This window comes from Pantherophis guttatus, chromosome 2 (assembly GCF_059756535.1).
Source record: "Pantherophis guttatus breed Tessera chromosome 2, ASM5975653v1, whole genome shotgun sequence".
Lineage (NCBI taxonomy): Eukaryota > Metazoa > Chordata > Lepidosauria > Squamata > Colubridae > Pantherophis > Pantherophis guttatus.
Genome location: NC_142064.1, coordinates 114,155,671 through 114,177,518, shown reverse-complemented (window position 1 = coordinate 114,177,518; position 21,848 = coordinate 114,155,671). Strand labels below are relative to the sequence as shown.

The 21,848-nt window shown below is 41.2% G+C and overlaps 1 protein-coding gene across 2 annotated transcripts in view; it reads left to right on the top strand.

The window, feature by feature from the left end:
* The window catches only part of TRIP10 (thyroid hormone receptor interactor 10), a 73,988-nt gene that overhangs the window by 26,912 nt on the left and 25,228 nt on the right, over positions 1–21,848 (top strand). For both annotated transcript variants that reach the window (XM_034434455.3, XM_034434454.3), the window contains exons 2-3: positions 20,423–20,538; positions 20,932–20,988. In XM_034434455.3, the coding sequence (XP_034290346.1) occupies positions 20,423–20,538; positions 20,932–20,988 (173 nt within the window). The remainder of the gene's footprint in view (positions 1–20,422; positions 20,539–20,931; positions 20,989–21,848) is intronic.

Here is a 21,848-nt window from a genome sequence, read left to right as displayed (position 1 = left end):
TACATGATGGGAAAAAAGAATCGTACAAGTTTATAAAACGGTTGGCATAAGGAACAAAGCTGTTACAGAATCTAGTAGTCCTGCTATAGATACTTCAAAACCTCCTCCCAGAGGGGAGCAACAGAAACAGACCATGAAGTTGGTGTGTGGGGTCTCTAACAATGCTTCAAGCAGTAATCACATAGCTCTTATAAGCAGCATCCTGAATAACAGGAAGTGAGCTTCCTATAACCTTCTCCGCTGTCCTTACTCTCTCTATGGACCTTCCATCTGAGGCACTGCTGGCACCATACCAAACAGTGATACAGTTTGTTAAAACGCTCTCAATCGTGCCACTGTAAAAAGTAGCCAGGACAGGAGAAAAATGTGCTCTCCTCATCTGACGCAGGAAATGCAAACGTTGGTTTGCATGCTTCACTAACGATAACATATGAAGAGACCAAGTCAGAATGTTAGTTATTATTAGCGGATCAAAGGTTGACCACGTTCCAGCCCAGATGGCCACCACCAAGTTTTGTTCACCACCACGCCCTCCACCAACACCTCCATGGCCTGCTCACCAGCCTGGCTTCCCTTTCACTGGGACTGCCCCTGCACACACATGGAAAAGCCACAGCTGCTGGTGTCATGTCCACTGGCAGTGCTGCCAGCCTTTCCCCCTCCTCTTGTCCCTTCCTGAGCAGGGAGGGAGGAAGGAAGGAAGGGAGATGGGAATGAGAAACAGAAGGAAAGGAGGGAGGGAGGAAGGGAGGGAGATGGGAATGAGAAGGAGGAAGGAAGGAGGGAGCGAGGAAAAAAGGAAGGAGGGAGATTGGAATGAGGGGGAGGGAGGGTCTGAGGGAAGTCTTGCCTTAATACTTGACAACCAGCAGCCGTGCTGCCATTTCGCCATCCCCTTGCTCCCTCCTCCAGACCTCCTGGTGGTCTCCCATCCTATCGCTGAGGATGTTTTGGTTACAAAGCCAGGTCTCCTTGCATGGAGATGGAATGGGCCTCCCTCTGACCCAAACACTTTGCCCTCCCTCACCCAACATGAGCAACTTGGCCAAGGACAACAAGCATAGCAGCAGCAGCAGCAGCCTCGAGGAATTAAGCACACTGGGCGCCTCCTTGGGGAAATGGGGCTGGGCTGTGGGGCCCTGGTACCCCAGGAGCTCATGGGCCAGGCTGGGTGCTTTCCCCCAGCCGCCCAGGGCTCTGGGCAGCCTGTGCCGCCATCCAGAAGTTCTGTGTGTGGCCTGAGACGGACTGTAAGGCTCCTCTGATGGACTAGGCTTTGGCACTTCAATTTGCCCTATTTCCTCAGTACTACTTCTTTTTTGAATGGGAAAACAGCAGCTTTTTTCAAATTGTCCAAAAAGCAATGCAGTCTGCAGAGCTACATCTTTCCTTTGCTCTTTTAAAATGAGCAGTAACAGGTGCTAATATTGCTATAAGCCCAGACAGAATACTGTTCACCTTTTACCATGGATGCTATTTTTATACACACTTATTTTATTCCTCTATTTTTGTAACCAACCTTCAAATAGTGAAATACTAATAAGTGCTACATGCAATATGTGATGTTAAAATGCCACATTTCATGATGTTGTACATCTACATTAGTAGAAGAAAAGTGGGATCGCATTACACAGTTATGCTTCTAAAATTGTTGCTGATTTGAAAAAGTCCTTTTTTTGCTACATCATCACCCCGAGTATGTGTATATCTTATACTTACATTGTATATTGCAGACTGCATTAAATAATTACAGTAATATAACACTATTTTAAATGTCATCTCATATTTCAATAGAGACATATGGAAGGAGATAACTAGAAAGGGCTTTTAATGTTACTAAACAGTTACTAAACATTAAAGTTTTTTTTTTAATGGAGTGATTGAAAAACACATTGCAAAGAATACTATATATTGAAATTATTCTGACCTGGTCACTAAGTCACAATCATTGTCATATCCTTCCCCCAGTTGAAAAAGAAGCACCGATAAGAATACTGTTGTGGATGGAACCTTAATGGAATGTGAGAATAAAAATACATACCATCACTTTTAATTTAGAACAATAGTTTTGCCATTTTCTTTCCACCCTATAAGGAAGTTATTAATCCAAGGGCCATGATGGCGAATCTATGGAACGCGTGCCAGAGGCGACACACAGCGCCCTCTCTGTGGGCATATGAGCCGTCGCCCCATTTCAGCTCCGCCGCGCATGTGTGCATGCCTCCCAGCTGGTCCTTGGGTCTCTGCCACACATGCGTGGGGGGCGGGGTGTATGCGGAGGTCCATGTGTGGGTGCGGGGCCATGGGTGCGGGGTATGTGGGGGGGGCTGCATGCGTGGGGGAGGGGCATATGCACGGTCGCATACACACTGCATTTTGGGGGTTTGGGCACGTGCCCACTTTGGGCACTTGGTTCGGAAAATGTTAGCCATCACTGTTCTAGGGGCTATCTGGAAGTACATTGGTTCATTCATATTCTCTCTTCCCTCCTCCTCTTTTTCCTTCCTTTGGCATATGAGGAAAATGCATAATGTTAACAACATAAAAAGATAAAGATAAAAGCTGTAGGAATTTAGTAAAGGACTTGAAAAGATTTCTGGAGAGTGTCGAAACTGGGCTTGAATGCTAGGTAGGCTTTAGGAAGGTATCCTGCATTGGCTTGGATCGTATTTCAACTTTGGGGTCAGTGTTTATTTTAGATAGGCTGTTTTTGTAAGCCAAGAGCTATGCTGGCTTGGAGGTGGTATTGCTGATCTTAATTCTCGCCAAGAGCTCCTTTTAGCATGCATTAATCAACTGCTCTTACTACAACTGAGAGCAATGGAGGGGGAATAATACTTAATTATCTCTGTGGAGTCTAAGTCAGACAAATAACGAGCTTTTCCAAAATCTTGTGACTACAGCAATTAAAGCAGGCCTTTTGCAGTGCTTTTCTGTTTTCCTTCTGCTAATAAAGGTTCAAGGAATGTTTATGTTTGGCTGCAGATTCTATTTCCTGTTATTCAATCAAGAGCAATTGATTAAAGAACTAGAATCCACTCAGAATCTGTACTTACAAGTTCAGTAGAGTAATGGATTTTGTACTTATACAAATCTGATTTATATGGGTGCTTCAACATATGATTGTCATGTGTTATGATGGAAATTCCAGGTTCCATTATTGCTGTAAGTCAAGAACTTCCTGTATGCTAAATCAGCATAAACACAAAACATAATGCTGGATCTAAGAATTGCTATCTCACCTTCATAGTCCCACAGAAAACAGATGAAAATATTTTTTAGTATTGTTAATAGTAAGCAGGACTTTTCCAATTACCACTTGGAGTCATCATGTAGTTGAAGCAGAGGTGGGTTGCTCCCGGTTTGCACCGGTTCGCAAGAACCGGTAGTAAAAAATTTTAGTAGTTCGGAGAACCGGTAATAAGATTGGCTGGCCACACCCCCAAAGCGGTTCCAGGCCTGGTCACCGCTCGCTTACCCCGCCCACCGTCATTGCCCGCATGCAGCCCCGGGACTCCGCCCTTTGCCAGCCAGGAGCGCTGCTGCCAGTCACTCCCATGCACCCTTCTGCCTGCCTGCCTGCCTCATCACCGCCGCCATGAGGAAAGGCCCCGAAGTTGCGCTGCCTGGGATCCATGCTGCAGGGAGAAGCCAGGTATGGCTGGGGGGATGCTGCCTGGAGCTGAGCTCGAGGCTGGCAGGAGGAGGAACGTTGCCTCTTAGCCGGCTCAAACTGTCAGCTGCCGAAGCCTGCCGCCATCCCCTCTCCCCTGCCAGCTGCTCCTGTGCGAGAACTGCTGCCGCCAAGGGCGAGGGGGTGGTGGTGGCAAGGATGGGCTGTCCGGGGCTTCCTTGTCTCCCCGCCCAAGCAGACTTCTGGCATAGCCCCAGGCCTCTGGAGGGAGGGAGGGAAGCCCTGGCCTGCTGCTCCTGCCATCGCCACCTTCTTGCCCCCAGCAAGAGCAGTTCTCGTGCTGCTACTTCTCCGGCAGCACCAGGAGCAACTGCCGGGTCAGAGAGGGCGGGGCAGGCTGTGGTGGCAGGCCACTCTTACTGGGTAACAGACAGGCGTTTCCTGGAGCAGCCAGGAGAAGGGGAAGCTGCTAGTGGGGAGGCGAACTTCCCTAGGAGGACCGGAGGAGAGTGCAGCTTCTCACTCATGGAGATCTACCAGTGGGGAAGTAGGCGTGGTAAGAAATGCGTGAGCCAGGAAGCGGTTATGCTCCCTGGCCAGAGAGGGTTGCACAAACCTTTGCTGGAGTGAACTTGCAGCCTATCTGTTACCCGGCAAGAACGGCCTGCCACCACAGCCTGCCCTGCCCTCTTGACCCGGCAGTTGCTCCTGGTGCTGCTGGAGAAGCGGCAGCATGAGAACCGCTCTTGCTGGGGGCAAGGGGGTGGCGGCGGCAGGAGCATCAGGCCAGGGCCTCCCTCCCTCCTTCCAGAGGCCTGGGGCTATCTTTAGCTTCGCTCAGCCTGCATGGGAGGCACGGGACCCGGCGGATCCCTGGATGAGGGATGGAAGGAAGGAGGCCTGATTGGCTGACAAAAGTGTCCACGGAGGAGCAGAGGACGCGCCTATCCCCGACCCTGCTTAGCGCCTTTCTTCTTCCTAAAACCAGGGACCACTCCGCTCTCGCAAGGCACAGGGACTTCCCATCCCGCTCCCTCCATCGGGACTGAGGAAGACGCACCAAGCTTCTCTTCGAGGGGTTGTTAAGGGGTGGGGGAGAAGGGCGGCTGACAGAAAGAGTGCCTTGGGGGGGGCATAGGATGTGGGGGTTCACCTCGGTGCCTTGACACCCCTCAGCTTCAGTGGGCGCCGGCGGCGGCCCCAGACAAGCGCCTCCATCTTTGCAGCTGCGGAGCTTGGGAGGGAAGGCCGGCTGGGGTTTCCATTCAACGCTCACCAGGGGCTGAGTGAGCCTCCTTTCAGTGCACAAACTCGGGGCACCAGATAAAAACTGGGCTGGCAGCTCCGGCGCTGCTTTAATGGAGCCGGGTAAACCGAGGGGAGGAAGGAGAAGGAACTGATGGGCAGGCTAGAGTAGCTCGCTTTCCCCTCAGCGAGACTTCCTTGTCGGAGCAGCAGCAGGAGGAAGAGGAGGAAGCGGCGGGAGAGGCTTTGCTGGCTGCCCGGCCGGGACCCAGAGGCGGTGGCTGTAATAGGGTGCTGGGTACGCAGAGGGGGGAGAAAGAAGGGGGGCAATTAAATGTCTTCTGAGTGTATCTATGGATGTTTTTTTGCATTTTTTTCTGCATCCTCTTAAGGTTGTAGAAAAAAATGCTTTTAAAAGTAAAAAAAAAAAAAAGTTGGCCACGCCCACCCAGTCACATTACCCCACAAGCCACGCCCACAAAATAAGCCACACCCACAGAACCGGTAGTAAAAAAAATTAGAACCCACCCCTGAGTTGAACTAACACTGAGTGATTGTTCCAGTCCATCCAACTAGCTATTTACATACATAATAGCTTGGTTCAGTGCATTAATTCAGATTTGTTTTGCTTGGTTCAGATTAATATATTATGGCACCTCCACATTTGAACCCTGTAAACTAGGGTTCATACTTACTTATGATCAGTCGCTTCAAAGCAACCTGGGTTTGTAGTTCCAATGACTATCTCTATGCTCTAAGTACAGACATGTGATTGCATTTTGGATACTCACACCTAGCCCACAATTGTGACCATTTGCGACATCCCGCAGTCACAAAACCACAATTTGTAACACTTTTTCCAGAAACTGGTGTTTATTTTAGGTTTCTGACAAAAAAAACGCCCATTGTGGACAATAGGTTTGTTTAACAATCACAAGGTTCACTTAATGACTGCTGGGTTCGCTCAATGATTGCTGTAGAAAAATGTTGTAAAATTGAATCAGTCACCTGATGAACTGCTTGGCAACTGGCATGACTTATGACCATAATACCAAGCTCAATTACAGTACTAAATCGAGGATTACTTGTAACTCGACACAAAATGGGGCAGATGTATTCTGCTTTACCAGAGAAAATAGAGCAACCCAGATTTGTTGCCTGGGATTTAGAATGCCTATTCCTGATTCATGCAGTTGTGAAGCAGGCGCTATCAATCAACCAAGCTGATTGATGAAGTTCTAAAACTCCTTTGATTTTAATTTGCCTAGGTAATGAATGTGCTTAGCTGTTAAATCAATTAAGTAGGATAATCACAGGGTAAAAGGGCTAGGATAGCATTCTGCATTGGAAGGGAAAGTCATCTATGACTGAATGTTTGCAGTTTTGAGAGCATAACATGTTAAACGCCATATACAAATTCAGTTGTATGGTTTGCAATTGAAACCTCATACTTTTTATGTATATTTTTGCTCTGTGAAATATATCCACATTAGAGGGATGATTAGATTTTCTCCCCAATTTTCTTTGCTGGAATTTCAGATATTTTTTTCCAAAATCCCAACATTAATATAAGTGCATATCATGTGTTAGTGTAGTATTTGAATGCTTATACATATTTTATAGCATGCTTCCTTGTTTAAATAAAAAGGAAAAATGAAGGTTCTGACAACTGCAAATTTATTAATTTTAGCTTGGAAAAGCTAAAAGTGGAAAAGTGCATTGTTTTTCATCCAGTGATTCTGAGACCATGGACATTTGGGTGTGTGAAGTAAAGTGCATGGATGGGGAAGAGAGCTTAAGCTGTTTCTCCATCTAGTTTGACACTGGGTCTCTGGGAGTGCTTGAGATCATAAACTTGTCTGCTGGGTTTGCCTTTGCTTCAGTTGTGAATGTGGGCAAGGATTGCTACTATATAGCTTTTTTAATATACTTGTCAGGTTGTGTCCAGTTGTGGCCCATTCTTTTTTTAATGTTGCTTTTGTTGCTTCACAGGGACTGATGGAATACATTCAACTGCAAGTAGTCCTCAATTATGACCATAATTGGGACCCGAGTTTCCATTGCTAAGCAGGGTGCTTGTTAAGTGAGTCATGCCCAATCTTACAACCTTCTTTGCCATTGCTGCTAAGCAAATCACTGCAGTTCTTAGATTAATCACATGGTAGTTAAGCAAATCCTGCTTCCCCCATTGACTTTGCTTGTTGGAAGCCAGCTAGGAAGATTGCAAATGATGATAACATGACCCCAGCATGTGTTGTGGTCCACCAGCAGCCTGCAGAGCTGGCAGCGGAGTCGGACAGTGAGGAAGCTGGGGAGGAACATGGGCCAGTCCTGGAGTCTGGGGAAGGCTCGGATGAGGGCTCTGTGTTGGAGGCAGAGATGGGGCCAGGGCCATCTGGGAGTTATGCACGGACTCCAGAGCCTCCAGAGTTGGATATTAGAGAGGCAGAGGAATAGGAGGAGCCTGTTCCTACTGCGCACATGCGCAGAGCTGCCAGAAGGCAAGAACAGTTAAAACTAAAGGGACGACTCGAGAGTAAGGCCTGGAGGTGATTGGCCCCTCCCAGAAGGCTTAAAAGAGGAGCAAAGGCACGTGGGCCCTTTGCAGGAAAGCAACGTTGTTAATTCTGTTCCCAGTCGGCATCTCTGTTTGATTCTGGACTCCGTGTGGCTTTGCCAAGTAGGTTTTTGGCAGAGTGTCAAGGGAGATAAAGGTTGGTGATTATCTCGAAGGATTTCTCCCGAAGGATTTTTTGCAACTAATTGGGACTCAGCTGTGAATGAATGTAATTCACAGCTGTTGCAATAAAAGAGGTTTTTGGGACTACTCGTGTGTTTTAATGACTCAGGAAGCCTAGGTCACAACAGCATGCTGCAACTGTTGTAAATACAATACAACTGTTGCCAAGGACACAAATTTTGATTATGTGACTGTGGGTATGCTGCAATAGCCATAAGTGCAAGGGCCAATCATAAATCACTTTTTCAGTGCTGTTGTAATTTTGAATGGTTGCTAAACAATCTTTTGTATTATTAGAACAAGCATTTCAAGAGCCATAGCAACTATTACCTTGAAGCTGGGAGGCTGAAGGAATAGCGGGTTTGCTTAGATTGGAACCTGAACTAGCATTGGTATGTCTTTTAACAGTGATGCTCTCTCCTGTCTTGTGCCAAATCTAGTGGTTAAGGATTGAGTACGTCCTTTGCATAGACAAGGCCTTAGGTACATTTTCCAGCATCAATGAGGCATCCTGGCTGGGAATTCAGGGACTAGTATTCCTAGTTCATCCAGAGGGCGAAGACTTCCTCCAAGTATCCTGAAGTGTAGATTGTATGGCTTGAACATTTGGAGGCAATGTGCTTGTCTGTTTGGGGCCTGTGTTCTTTGTGTGCTGTCTCTGTTCGTCTCCAGAATAAGCCTGTGTTCTATTTATCAGGTCTCTGCAATAGGATTTATTCTCTGTAAACATTCCCCCAGTTGTTTCCCTTCCCAACTTTGCTGTGAGTGGGAAGATTGGTATTTCCTTTTGTAATCCCCCCTTAGGATCTCAGCTCTGGGAGGATCCTAGTTTAAGATTCATTCTCAGCCAAGAAGTCCATAATGGACAGCCAACTAGGCTCTCCTTTCTGCCAGATGTCCTGATCCTTGGAAGCAACAGTTTGTTCTTCAGTCATTTTTTTTTTTAGCTTTTATATTTGAAAGTCATTTTGTGCTGTCAGTTTACAACTCTGATGCCCTCCAATCAGCAGAAGCTACCAGGCACCCAACTGGCTCACATCCCTGACTTGCTATTTTCAACTGTGCATCTTGACACTTTGTCCTCTTTACAAATATAAACTGGAGAATGGATCTCATAGACTCTCATTGATATGAAGAGCTGAAAGAATATAGTTGCTGTAGCTAAGAGCTAAAATTGGGAACTTTGTAGTAAAATGTAAGAGATCCTGCCATAATTTGCTGGTAGACTAAACAAATGCATTTTTCTTTTTCGTATTTATCCATTATGGAAGAATTATTGTTTGATGTTCTGACCTATTTGTTGCTTCATATTTTTTTATGAGGAATTATCTTACTGGCAAATCTTCCAGAAATTTCTTGTGCTTGACTCAGGCTATCATAATTGGATGTGCAATGAAGAATTCTGCCTTCAAATTTTAAAATCCTGTCAGGAGAGTGACAAAATTTTAAGATCTTATGAATACTAGGGCAACATTTGTAAAAACAAACTTATGTAAACCAATGGCAATGAAGAATTTTAAAAAGGCTTATCTGAGGTAAAGTCAAGAATCCCTGTTGTCAGAGATTTAAAGCAGGACCAAATGGATAGATAAGAAACCTGAGTATTTTCAGACATTTTGGACCTAATTCCCATCAGCCTGCAGCCAGTAATTAGGAATGATGGAGTTGCAGTCCAACAGCAATTGGAAAACAATTGATTCCTCATTTTGCCTTGTTGGAAAAGATAATTCCCAGCCAACATGGTATTGTCCATCTACCAGTGAGAGAAATTTGTTGCTTATGTGGCTTTTTGCAATTAATTTCAGTACTTTGGATCACTTAAGAAAGCAGATAGAGGAAAATTTACTGCTTTTTCTTTCTTTCTTTTTTTTTCATCACTCAGCCAGGATGGATCCTACATGTTAAATTTAATTGATTACTTTTATCTATTTTTTGTCTTTGTTGTTGTTGTTAGGGTTAAATCTATGCTTTTGTTTTGTTTCATTTTGTTGAAACAAAATGTTGTTGCTTTACTGTTTTGTATTTTATTTGTTATGATAAAACAATAAATATTAAAAAGAAAGAAATTAGATAGTCTTTAAAAGAATAGAGGGCGCATATGCAAGTATTGACTTTCTACATTTTCTCTTTTGGATACTTACTGGATGAGGCAGTTCCACCACAGATGTGAAAATACGTCAGCATAAAACGGGTTTCCATGCTGATTTATTTCCAGTGTCTGCTGTAGAAATGCTGTGGCTGGAAGCTATATGTCCTTTTTTTTTCTGTTGTGCAATAGTGATATAATTCTGTGTTTTAAAAGCCTTGCCAGAGAGATAGCCTGGAAAGCCTCTTCTGCAATTGGACAAAACTCCATCTGGTTTTCATTTCCTAACCCCAAGAGGTAAGCGCATCTGTCATGTTCCCCTGTGAGTCCTCAAGTCAGTCAAAGACTTGGCTTCCTTATCCTTGCCCACCCTGAAGAAGGGTGGATGTAAATGTGTCTTAGCAGTGAAGATTCCTACTTACACATTGGTGACGCTGACAGCATTGAGAGAAAGACTTGATCTGATTACCAGTATATTGATTCATTTGTTGCTAGGAAATGGCAATCCATCCGGAAGAAAGGAGATGTCGCAATAGCAGTATCTGGGCCACAGGAATCTTTGCAGCAACTTTCCTAGCCGAAAGAGGTTCTGAAATGAATGTTTTCTTAACATAGCTGCAAGATACAGAGAAATGAACAGAGAACTCAAAGGTTCTGGGGCTTCTTTTTTTGCAAGCAGAAAAAAAAATGTTACTAAAGAGGCAAGATTGCTAATGGCCTTTAAGAAAACAACCCTTGAGAAATTTCAGGAGATCTTAAAAATCATTTTAAGTGCATTGTGAAGTCCCAGATATAACTTTTCCATATCTGTTCAAATTTGGTTCTAGACCTGCTGAAAATCTAGAGGTGCTGAAAATGTGCCAAGGGAGAATCCCCTTGAGATATTGCATTGGAACTTCCCAGCCCTTCAGGGAGACTGGACTCCAACTCCCAGAATTCCTAGATAGTCTGACTATTTAACATTAATAATGTCTGCTGGGAATTGAAGTCTTACCATCTAGAGAATATCAGCTCAGGGAACACTGTGCTTATTTGATCAATGTACATGCCATCTTTCTTACAGAGTTTGCCCTAGCCAGACAACAGTATAATGAAATCAACTAAGTTTGTTCATCATTGTCCTGCCTTATTTGCATATAGAGTACCACAAACAAAGACTTATCCATTAGCACATATAGAAAAAGCCCTGCTTGCATTCCACAGCAAACATAGTCCCTGCACACCTCTTTACCTAACTCCTGGGGAAGAGCACCTGAAGTCCGCAAGGGCGGGGAAGTGAGTGATGATCAGTTGTTCTCAACTACATGAAATGAAGGTCTATCCATCATTTTAAATGGGGGAAAGGGTGGCAACACACACTGTTGCTTGAGGAATTTGGGGAGTTGAAATCCACAAGTCTTAAAGTTGCCAAGGTTGGACACAGTGCTGTGATCCCCACTGAATATTAGTTTGCTTGTTTGTCTCATTAGTAACATAACAGATTGTGTTTCTCAGGCATTTGGGAAAACACAGCCTGCAAATAGAAATGCAATGAGTTCAGGAAAATCTCCGCTTCTCTAATATGTAGGATCAACTTTGGTTCACTTGGTGCCCTTCTAATAAATGAGAATGGTAAAGTTTCTGGATCTTTAGTAGAGTATTTGAAGTAGAAATGAAATTGCAAAAGGCTGGCTAATTAATAATAATATGAGGGAACAGTCCTAAACATACTTGCTGTTTATGAAGTCCAAAAGACATATTTTAGGCAAGCATATCTGAAATGTATTTAAAATTCACCTGTCAATCATTAATGGAGAGATTTTGAATTCATTGATTGGAACAAAGGAAATTTGACACAGATTTCTTAGTAAAGAACAAGCTCATTTTGAAATGTTTTTCTGTGTATAATTTAATTATAATATAATTTTAATTAATTTAATTATAATATAATTTCCCCCATAAGCCTACATTTGTATATACAAGATTAATTGCGAAATAACCTAGTTTTTAGCCCCTGAACTCAGTTCAAAGTAGTTCAATTTTTTTAATATTCTATAAGTGGAGGTCAAAGCAGCTCAACAATTCTCCATCAATATATAATGCAGGGATAAAGGAAGAAGGAAAGGAGAATAAGATTGATCTCAAGATTTAACTTTGCTTTTCAAATGGTACTACGTTTAGACCACTATCCAAATATTAACAATATGAATATGTCAGTCAAACTGCCAACACCTCTCCAAAAATATGTTCAGATATTCAGAAATACACTGTACTCTCTGTTCCACGATTTATATTTAAAAATAAGGTAAAAGGATCTGTGAATTATGCTCATGGCAATCAAACCCATCCAAACTCTCTGTCACTGCCACTCTAGTGCAAACCAGAATTGTTTTATTTTATTGAATAGTCAGATACTTGTCTTTAAATTTTGTTGTTAATTCAAGCACAGATCATCTACTTTCTAAATCCTAATAAAAACAGATTCTCCAAACTGCCTTAAATCAAGGAGGAACAAAAATCAGCAAAACAAAGCTAATAACTGCAAGAGGATATAATCTAATTTCACAGAAGTAAAGTAGATTCTGGTTTACTCAATCATTTTCAGACATCAAAATAAAAGTGACAATATATTTAGAACACAAACCTCTATGCTATCATTTTTTTAAAAAAAAAATCCAGATCTCAAGTTTAAAAGATGTGAAATAAAGCTGTAGCCTGAGCAGAATCAATACCTGAGTTTTAAAGTATTTTCTTTCCCAAGGCACTCAAAATGCATGGCCAATTTCTTAGTCCATCATAACCACAGCTGAAGGGATGACGACCTGCCCCACAGTCCTGGATGTCAAAGTTAATTGAAGAATTTATAAGACAATATGTTTTGAAAAACTGAGGTGGAAAGATTGAAAAGCTTGTAAGTTGCATCTGTCAGAGTTCCAGAAAAACCTCTGCTCCAATTAAAAACTCTGAGGCAAGCATTTTCTCAAAGTTCCATTTATTAGAGTAGGTATACTGGCACATCTTGGGAAAACCCGAATCTGAGAGTTCCGGGTTTTCCCTCAGTAAATCAAAACCCCCAAAACCATCCCCTCACTCATCAGTCAATCACATGCTCCAATCACCATCCGTTCCATCTCAAGACAGTACTCCAACCACTCCTTTTCCAGATGCAGACTTGTCCTGACCTTGACCGACGGGAAGAATGCTATTTTGTCTAAATCCAAACCCTCAAATAAATCCCCCCCTCCTACTTTCCCACACATGAGAAGGTGGCAGCTTGGAAGCTTCCAGCTTAATATGGCTTCCAAAGCTGACAGCATCCACTTTTGGTTACAATATAAAAAGATATTGAGCAACAAAGATGATTAAGGACATAGAGGCTAAAACATATGAAGAACAGTTGTAGGAATTGGGTATATCTAGTCTAGTGAATGAAGGACCTGGGGAGACAGTGTACCAGTATTTGATGTGTACCACAAAGAAGAGGGGTCAACCTAGTTTCCAAAGCACTAGAAGGCAAGACAAGAAACAATGGATGGAAATTAAAAAAGGAGAGAAGTAACCTAGAATTAAGGAGAAATTTTCTAACAGAACAATAAACCAGTGGATCAGCTTGCCTTCAGAAGTTGTGGATGCTCCATCAATGGGGGCTTTTAAGAAGAGACTGGGTAGCCATTTGTCTGCAATGGTATAGGACCTCCTGCTTGAGTAGGGGGTTAGACTAGAAGACCTCCAAGGTCCCTTCTGATTCTGTTATTCTGTTAAGAAAGAAACACTTCTATTTCCGTTGACTGTGGAGTCTATTTACTAAAGACTTAAAGAGAGAAATGTGAATTTTAGCTCATGCAAAGTGTGTTTGTGATAGTGAGATGTGCTTCAAAGCAGTAATTACTGCATTTTAAAGCAACCAGTTTGTCTAATGAGAAGTATTGTTTCACTCACACACATTGGCTCATACACAAATGGAATTGTTCAAATATAACAGCTATGTTTGGAGAGAAAGAGAAAGTTCTCTTGGACTCCAAAGAAATACCTCAAAGAAATACCTAAGCAACCTGGAGACAGTAGACTTCCCAAAAAGCTTAGAGCCAAGGAAAAACTACATCCAATAAACATCCAGTTCTTGAACTAATTAGTTCAATTCTTGAAGTAATCAGAAAAATATTTACTTTTGTGTATTGACTCATCAGTATTGAATGTAAGTAGAACCTCTTAAGGCTAAGACTCTCTTATAGCATTTTCAAGCTTTAAACAAAAAGAAGTATTTTTCAGAGTTCTCTTTTGCAGACAAGCTAGCTATCTCTTGAGAAAACTACATAAAAACTTTAATCCCAACCTGGAGTCTTTTAAATCTGAAGGACAACAACTCCCATAATGGCAGAGATTATGTGAACTGCATTTCAACAGATCTAATGCAGGGGTGAAATCCAGCAGGTTCTGACAGGTTCTGGAGAACCGGTAGTGGAAATTTTGAGCAGTTCGGAGAACCGGTAGTGGAAATTTTGAGCAGTTCGGAGAACCGGTAACAGAAATGTTGAGTACTTCAGAGAACCGGCAAATACTACCTCTGGCTGGCTACAGAGTGTGGTGGAATGGAGATTTTGCCATATCCTTCCCGCAGAAGTGGGGAGAGAATGGGGATTTTGCAGTATCCTTCCCCTGCCATGTCCACCAAGCCATGCCTACAGAACTGGTAGTAAAAAAAAATTGGATTTCACCACTGATTTAATGGTCTTCCGATCTACATATCAGCAGAAAACTTACCCAAATTCTTTGAATTTCTGCTTTCCACCTTTAAAGTTTAGAGTCTTTACCATAAAATTATTTGCCAGCTTCTTCCCATTGCCATTTTTCTCTTTCTGTTTCTGAATGATAGGCAGGTTGCAAATCCTCCATGTTTAGCTCTTCATCAAAGTGAAATTAACAGTGTTAACTCTTCAACATTATTGGGGATGAATGTGTAAAATCTGATATGGATAAGGTGATGCTAGATCCCAAACTTATCTCTTGGTGTTTGACAAATAAACTATCAGAATGATTTTAAAATTATGTCTTAAATCTACATTGGAATCCATGGTACAAAATTTCCTTTGGCTAAAAAACGATCCTATAAAATGAATTGGCAGTGATCCAAGGATTCCATCTGAAATTGATTTGCTAGATGTCTGACTACAGATTAAAGCTATCATATCTCTAAAACTCTGAGACCTATCTGTTGAAGGAAATGTGAAGAGAATGGTTCTTTTCTATATTTAGTTAGATATCTGCACATAGGTTTTTTTAAAGCAATTTCAGGACTGGCAGTTGCATAAAAAAAAACCTTGATGGCTTTTAATTACTGCTGAGAGACTAGAGATTGTAAACCTCTGAATACTGATTGTTTCATCAGCTCTTAGTTTTTAAGAGTGTAGCAGCTGATCAAACAAAAAGCAAGAAAGAAGACTGTCAGGAAAATTATTTTCTTAAATGTTACTCAGTTTGTTGATAGTTAATTTACATTATTTAGGAAGCACATACTAGTGGAGATAAAAATATTTCCTTATCTCTAGTAAGTAATTTTTCCCTTTTAACTTTTTAATTTGTAAATTTTAAATTTGTCTTAAGTATTGGGGGTGTTTTAATTTGTCCCGGGCCAAAATTATCTAATGTGGTTTTATACTGTCTTTTAAATTTTGTAATCTATGTGTTTTATTTTTTGGCTGTTCACCGCCCTGAGTCCTTCGGGAGTAGGGCGGTATATAAATTTAATAAAATAAATAAATATAAATAAAATAAATTTCAGTTGGAATTGTCCCCAGTTGAGGTGATGAGTCCAGAGCCACCCTTCAGAAGAATTATCTGTGACACAGCCTGTTGCTTTCTCCTTCCATTCTTTTAAAATGATATCTGTAATAATAATCAGGATAATTTAATTGTAATCCTGTCTATGTATTTACACATAGATTCCCAGCTGAGTGCCTTCAGTGCACTTTTAGTTCCCTTGAATCCTTAGTTACTGTCATCTTACACATTTGGAGAACACCAAATTGGGAAAGCTAGAGGATTAAATAGAAAGCATGTCTCCTGTCCTTCAAAATGGCCTGCTTTTTGTAGGAAGCTCTATAAGACGCCTTGTGGTAACGCATATCACAGCCTTGTGTGAACATTTCAATGAAAAAAATCAGTGAAACAAGATATAATGTTCTTTACATTAGTGAATGTTATTGAGATATTTAGCATATTGTCTGTACCTTATACCAAGTGGTAAAGTCCATATTTTAAAGTATGTTTTAAATCACTTTTTATAATGAACTCCATTATATAAATCTGCTATTAGTTTAGGGAGTTTTTCACATTTGCATATAGATGTAGCCAAGATCTCAATCAGTCCCTACTGTTGTGTTTTTCAAACTTTTGGGACTACATTTCCATTTTCCCTAGCGAGCATGGCTGATTGTAATACTGGTTGCAGAGGGATGGTAGTTGTAGCCTGATTCATCATGAAATCACCAGATTTTGGGAAGGCTAAGTGATTCAGTGAAACAGCATGAAGCTAGAACCATTCATTTTAGCGATTGCTAAGATTTTTCTCTTGTTGGATGCAATACTTGACTTACAGCAGTACATTTAGTGACCATTTGAAGTTAACAACAGCATTGAAAAAAGTGACTTATGATTTTCACACATACGACCGTTGCAGCATCCCCACAGTCATGTGGTCAAAATTTGAGCGCTTGGCAATTGATTCCTATTTATCACAGTTGCAGTGTCCCAGAGTCATGCGAACACCTTTTATGACCTTCAAAGCAAAGTCAATAGGAAAGCCAGATTCACTTAACAGCCATATTACTAACTTAACAACTGCAGTGATTCATTAAAAGAGCCTTGGTACTACAGTGGTTTAAAGCACCCTGTTATTAACACAGCTGCCTGCAATTTACTGCTGGTTCGAATCTCTCCAAGGCTCAAGGTTGACTCAGCCTTCCATCCTTTCTAAGGTAGGTGAAATGAGGACCCAGTTTGTGGGGGCAATAAGCTGACTTTGTATAAATATACAAAAAGTATGAAGGCTATTGCTTAACGCACTGTAAGCCGCCCTGAGTCTCCGGAGAAGGGCGGCATATAAATCAAATTAAAAAAAAAAAAAAAAAATTAACAAATGTGCCAAGAAAGGTTGTAAAATGGATCAAAACTCACTTAACACATGTCTCACTTAGCAACAGAAATTTCGGGCTCAATTATTTTCATAAATCAAGGATTACCTGTATTTCTTCGCTTTTCATGTCTCTTTTGAAACATTGTTCTGGTAATGATCATAATGTTGGTTTTCCCTCCCAAAATGACATTAGATGACAGCCAGGAAAAGTGTTGCTGCTGCTACATAGCCTTGAGACACATACATCTCCTTACCTGTCTTTGCCTAATCTAGAGGAAGCTGATAGCATATAGTGAGGATATTTTTGAGGGGAGAAAGAAAGCATCCAGGAGGCAGCTCCTTTTCTCAGTGACTGCCCTGCATAGAGTTTGTGCATCTCCCGGCTTCAAGAAAGAAAATCATTTGCTATTTATACTTTATACCTGTGGCGGAATGTAGTCTGGTTTCCCAGGAGGGAGGAGCTGCATTCCAGATGACCAAGACAAAGCAATGTTTGGTTGGCAGAAATAGGGTCAAGTCAGCCCCTCCCTAGAGGTTTTCAGAATGTATCTGTAATGATGCAAGTAGTTGTTTTAGCTTGGCAAGATTTCTGCCTGCCTATCTATCTGATTTATGTGCCACCCATCTCATCTGTAGGTGAGGAACAATAAAGGAAACTGCTCAGAAATGCAGTTTTTTGAGCCTGACAATAACAATCATTCAAATGAAAGGAAGAAATTTTCCTATCATTGTTCAGTGAAAGTTGAGTTACCCAAAAGAGCCCGGAGTCCAAATGCAGGATCTGGGCAGCTCACTCATGATGCTGTAATTACTAGCTACGTTCCAAAGTAATTAATTTTAAATATCGGAAAACAATGCATCCTTATTTTCAAAGTCGTTTTCAAACAGTGGTTTGTTTTATGCATTAAGGATGGAAAGAGAACTTGTTAGAAATCTTCCTTAAACATTGTCCAGCTGCAAATAGTTGTCTTAAAATAGGGTGCCAAGTAAAGGAAGTGAAAGTTTGCCAGCTGACTTCGCTGGACTCCAGAGCTGAAAAAAAACATTCCTATTCAACCCAAGTGCTGGCTTCAGGATGGTTTATTCCATCAGCATTAGTGATAATCTGTTCCTGAGCAGATGCAGCTTCTGTATTAGGAATTAAAGGCATGCATTTCCCCCAGTGATTGGCATTCTTGGGCCTTCTTCGGCTCTAAAGACTACCCATTGCAGGTGCCTCGGAGTATTTGGGCTACCTGTCATGTGGGCACATCACATTTGCTCTAAAATTGCTGTAGGTTTCATGCTGGGCTGAACATAATGCCAAAGAAGGAATTGGAGCCATCCCTGATAAGATCCCAAAATGTGGAAAAGACAGGGTGCCTCACCTATCTCTTTTCACATCCTTCCCACATTGCTTTTGGATGTGAAAAGGAAACCAATTGCAAGAAGGATGGCTGCACCTTCATTTTAGATCTTCCCGCCGAGATTTTCACTTAGAATTCCTTGATTTATTGAGGTGGCTTATGAATGAGATGCAACAGAATGTGTTGGAGGCGAGAGGGTGGAATTCATATTTTTACACTCCTTCCTTTTCTGTTTGAATGCCTGTATTCACTTATATTAAAATATGAATTTAAATTTCTTACAGCTAGGTCAAACTGTGCCTATCAAATGATCTGTGCCTAAACAATGTCATATTAAAACATTCCTGGAGAATAAAGGAGTAATTCTGCCTAGATATTTGCGTTGATATCTCTGGTTAGAAAATGTATCATAGAGTTGGGAAGTGACTCTCTCTAGATCTCACAGGTAGCAGCTTGCTGTTGTGATAGTTTTTATGGAAATACTAGTGGAATTAATCAGGGATGAATTACTTAATAGAGGCTAAATATTTTGGATAGAACATAAATAAGTTGCTAATTGTTCTTATAAAAATAGCCAGTGTAGTTCAAGGATTTTATTAATTCAGATTACTTAGTACTTAAGAGTACTTGAATTCAGAGTACATAGTTTACTGCTGGTTTGCACATTAAATCATGTCTGTTCTGTTAACGCATTTGCAGATCATAAGCATTTTGCAATATATCTTCATTTCTTCTCACAAACCTATTTAGTTGAAGAGCTTGAAACCCAAATTTATGGCTTTCTCCTGTATTAATTTTCCAGTTTTAAAAGGCCACATGAAAAAAAGGAGAACAAGTGAATGATCAACAGCAAGGTAGATGGATTCCATTGGTGTTGCAATGTGTTCAGTGAAAGACTTGGAGGACCAGGTTGGGGACAGATCATCCTGGAGAAAATCAGGGTGGTTGTTAAGATTAACAGGGGCTTGATGGCACATAATCATTGTCAGTTTTAAAGTCCTGATCCAGTTGTTCTCCATTTTAGTTGGGCTCATCATCTACAGTGTTCCTGTCATTTTAGATTTAACATTCTCATGTTTGGAAGTAATTAGTAAACAAAAAGTGGAGAAGGAATGTCTCCTATTTATACTGCTTCAGAGATAGTATTTGTTCTGTATATCACTTCTAGATCAGTAGTGCTATGTCCAGTATTCCTCCAACTAAATTAAAAACTGAACTCTTTATTCTTTATGAGACAGGCATATTAAGAATGTGATACTGTGGAGAACTGTCTGCTTTGAACTTGCTAAAGTTTAATAGAACAGAACTCCCTTGAGATAGTAATTCTGTCACATTGCCATCTGTGATTTGCAAAATCTGAGGAAAAGAAGTGTACATTAGTGGGTACAAAAAGGTTGGACTTTAATGTCTGCCAGCCACATTCTTGTGAGTTGTAAAAATTCTTGTGAGTTGTAAAACTCAAAAAAGTTCTGATTTCTGGTTAATGTCATGGGGTGGGAGGATACATAGGAATGTAGCATATTGTTTCTTAAATACTATTCGGTATAAAAGTTGAGACGCCAAAGCCCTGAGCCCTTGCTTAGATGTTTAGTAGCATGAAAGACAATGAAGAATTTGTAATGTCAGCTTGAATTGTGCTGATGTGAGTTGCATGATGAGTAGAATGACCCGCCTTCCCCCTATTTCCCACCCACCAGGCCTAGAGAGCAACTAGGAATTAGGTTTTGTGCATAGAGCTTCAAGTGGATTTTGTCTTACATTAATTAGGGACTAGTTTCCACAGCCATACTGCAATACGATAAGGGTCTGGCTAGAACTGCAAATGTTTCCACCAGATTGCCATTTTTATGGGACATGACAAAATAGTTAAATGCAAGTGGGAGAAATGATTAGAACTGTGTATTATACACATATTGAAGATTAGTTTTTGTCTAGGCCTGATTACTTTCATGGATACAGTCCCTGGCATGTCACTCAGAGGCTGAGTGCAACCCTTGACCTAAAAAGCCAAGTTCTTGACTCAAGCCTTTGAATAAAATCTGGTTGTTTGAGACCATAGTGTTTCAAACTCTGGCAGATATTTGCATGTTTAGTTATTGCTTTTCCTTAATTCTTTTAGTGAATCCCTGCCGACACAGCTTGGTCACCCTTTTTTATCATCTGTGCCAGGCCTTTGTGACCCAGTCTATTTGGGTCACAGAAAAAGTCTGTGGGTTTTCAGCAGCATTGGGTCACACTTCTCCCCTCTTCCCCTTCACAGGATCAATTTGACAGGATTGAGCGCCACACCCAGTGGGGCCTGGACCTGATGGACAGATATGTCAAATTTGTGAAAGAGCGGACTGAAATTGAGCAGGCATATGCGAAGCAGCTGAGGTAGGTATGAGGGATTGGGGGTGGCAAAGGGGGTGACAGATGCTTGGATTCAAGTTTTAGGGAAGAGAAAGAATCCAAGAACTTATGTAGTTTAGCTCAAGTATGGCTAAAGTCACAAACAGTATGGCTATCTCATACTGTATGTGATTTGAGATAGATGAAATGTAGAGAAAGTAGGAAAAGTCCTATTAAATAAGAATAGTTTCATCCAGGCTGGTATATTAACATTTCCATCTAACAAAATCCAACAGTCTGAAGCTGCTTAAAAGTCTAATATTGAAGTGTAATCATGTTTGAATGAGGCAGTGTACCTTTTGACAGCGTAGATATGAGTTCACTCTTTGTTCCATTTCAAGTCAATATTGTATGTTGTGCATGTTATCTCTTTTGCAGAAATCTTGTGAAAAAGCACCTTCCCAAGAGGACGTCTCGAGAAGATCCAGACACAAAGTAAGCAGTGAGCATAAGAGTTTAACTGCAATGAAGCCAGTGCTGTACATATTTCAAGCAGACAAGTCTTGTCTGTTTTTAAACTTGAGCTTAGCAAGATCTGGCCAAGATGACTTTGCAAATTGTACACAGCAGCAGTCGTCAAAGGAATGCCTAGGAAGCAGCAGCACATGTGATCCAAAGTTGCATCCACTTTGCAGAACTAATATGAGCATCAGCAGGAAGACAGATGATGAAAGGGAACATTGCAACATAAACCACATGACTTAACATACTTGATTCTGAGGTTTATAAATATGAATGAAGTCCTGTGGGGCTCACCTTCCAGTCACTTGGTGAAATTTAGCATTGGTTAATGTTATTGGACTGACTGGGCAGCAATCAGCAATCTAGTCCACATATCCAGGAAATGGATTTCTTGCTCCAGGAAGTAATTTCTCTCAATGTGTATGCTTTAATTATTGATCTTGCAATTCAGATTTATCACTGGCAACTGCTTTCGTTATTCATTGTACTTAGTATGTATGCCCATGTTCTGATGGCTAATATGAGTTAAAAAAAGTGAAGAAAAAGAAATACCTAGAATATAGTTCTTACATAATTCTAAAGGTGCATCCAGGAAAGTTACAAAACTTTGCATAAAAACTAAAATCCTGTGCCAAATCTTCATCATCTTAATAAATTGGGTACAGACTTAACCCATAGGTGTGTGGGTTTTTTTTATAAGAAACATAGACATAAATATAATGGCTACATTCAGTTCAGACTGTCAATATAAGGACGTTAGTTTAGGTGCAGTTAGTATCTTTGTGGGAGGTCAATACATTTATGAACACAAGAAGGGCAAACAAAATTGTATT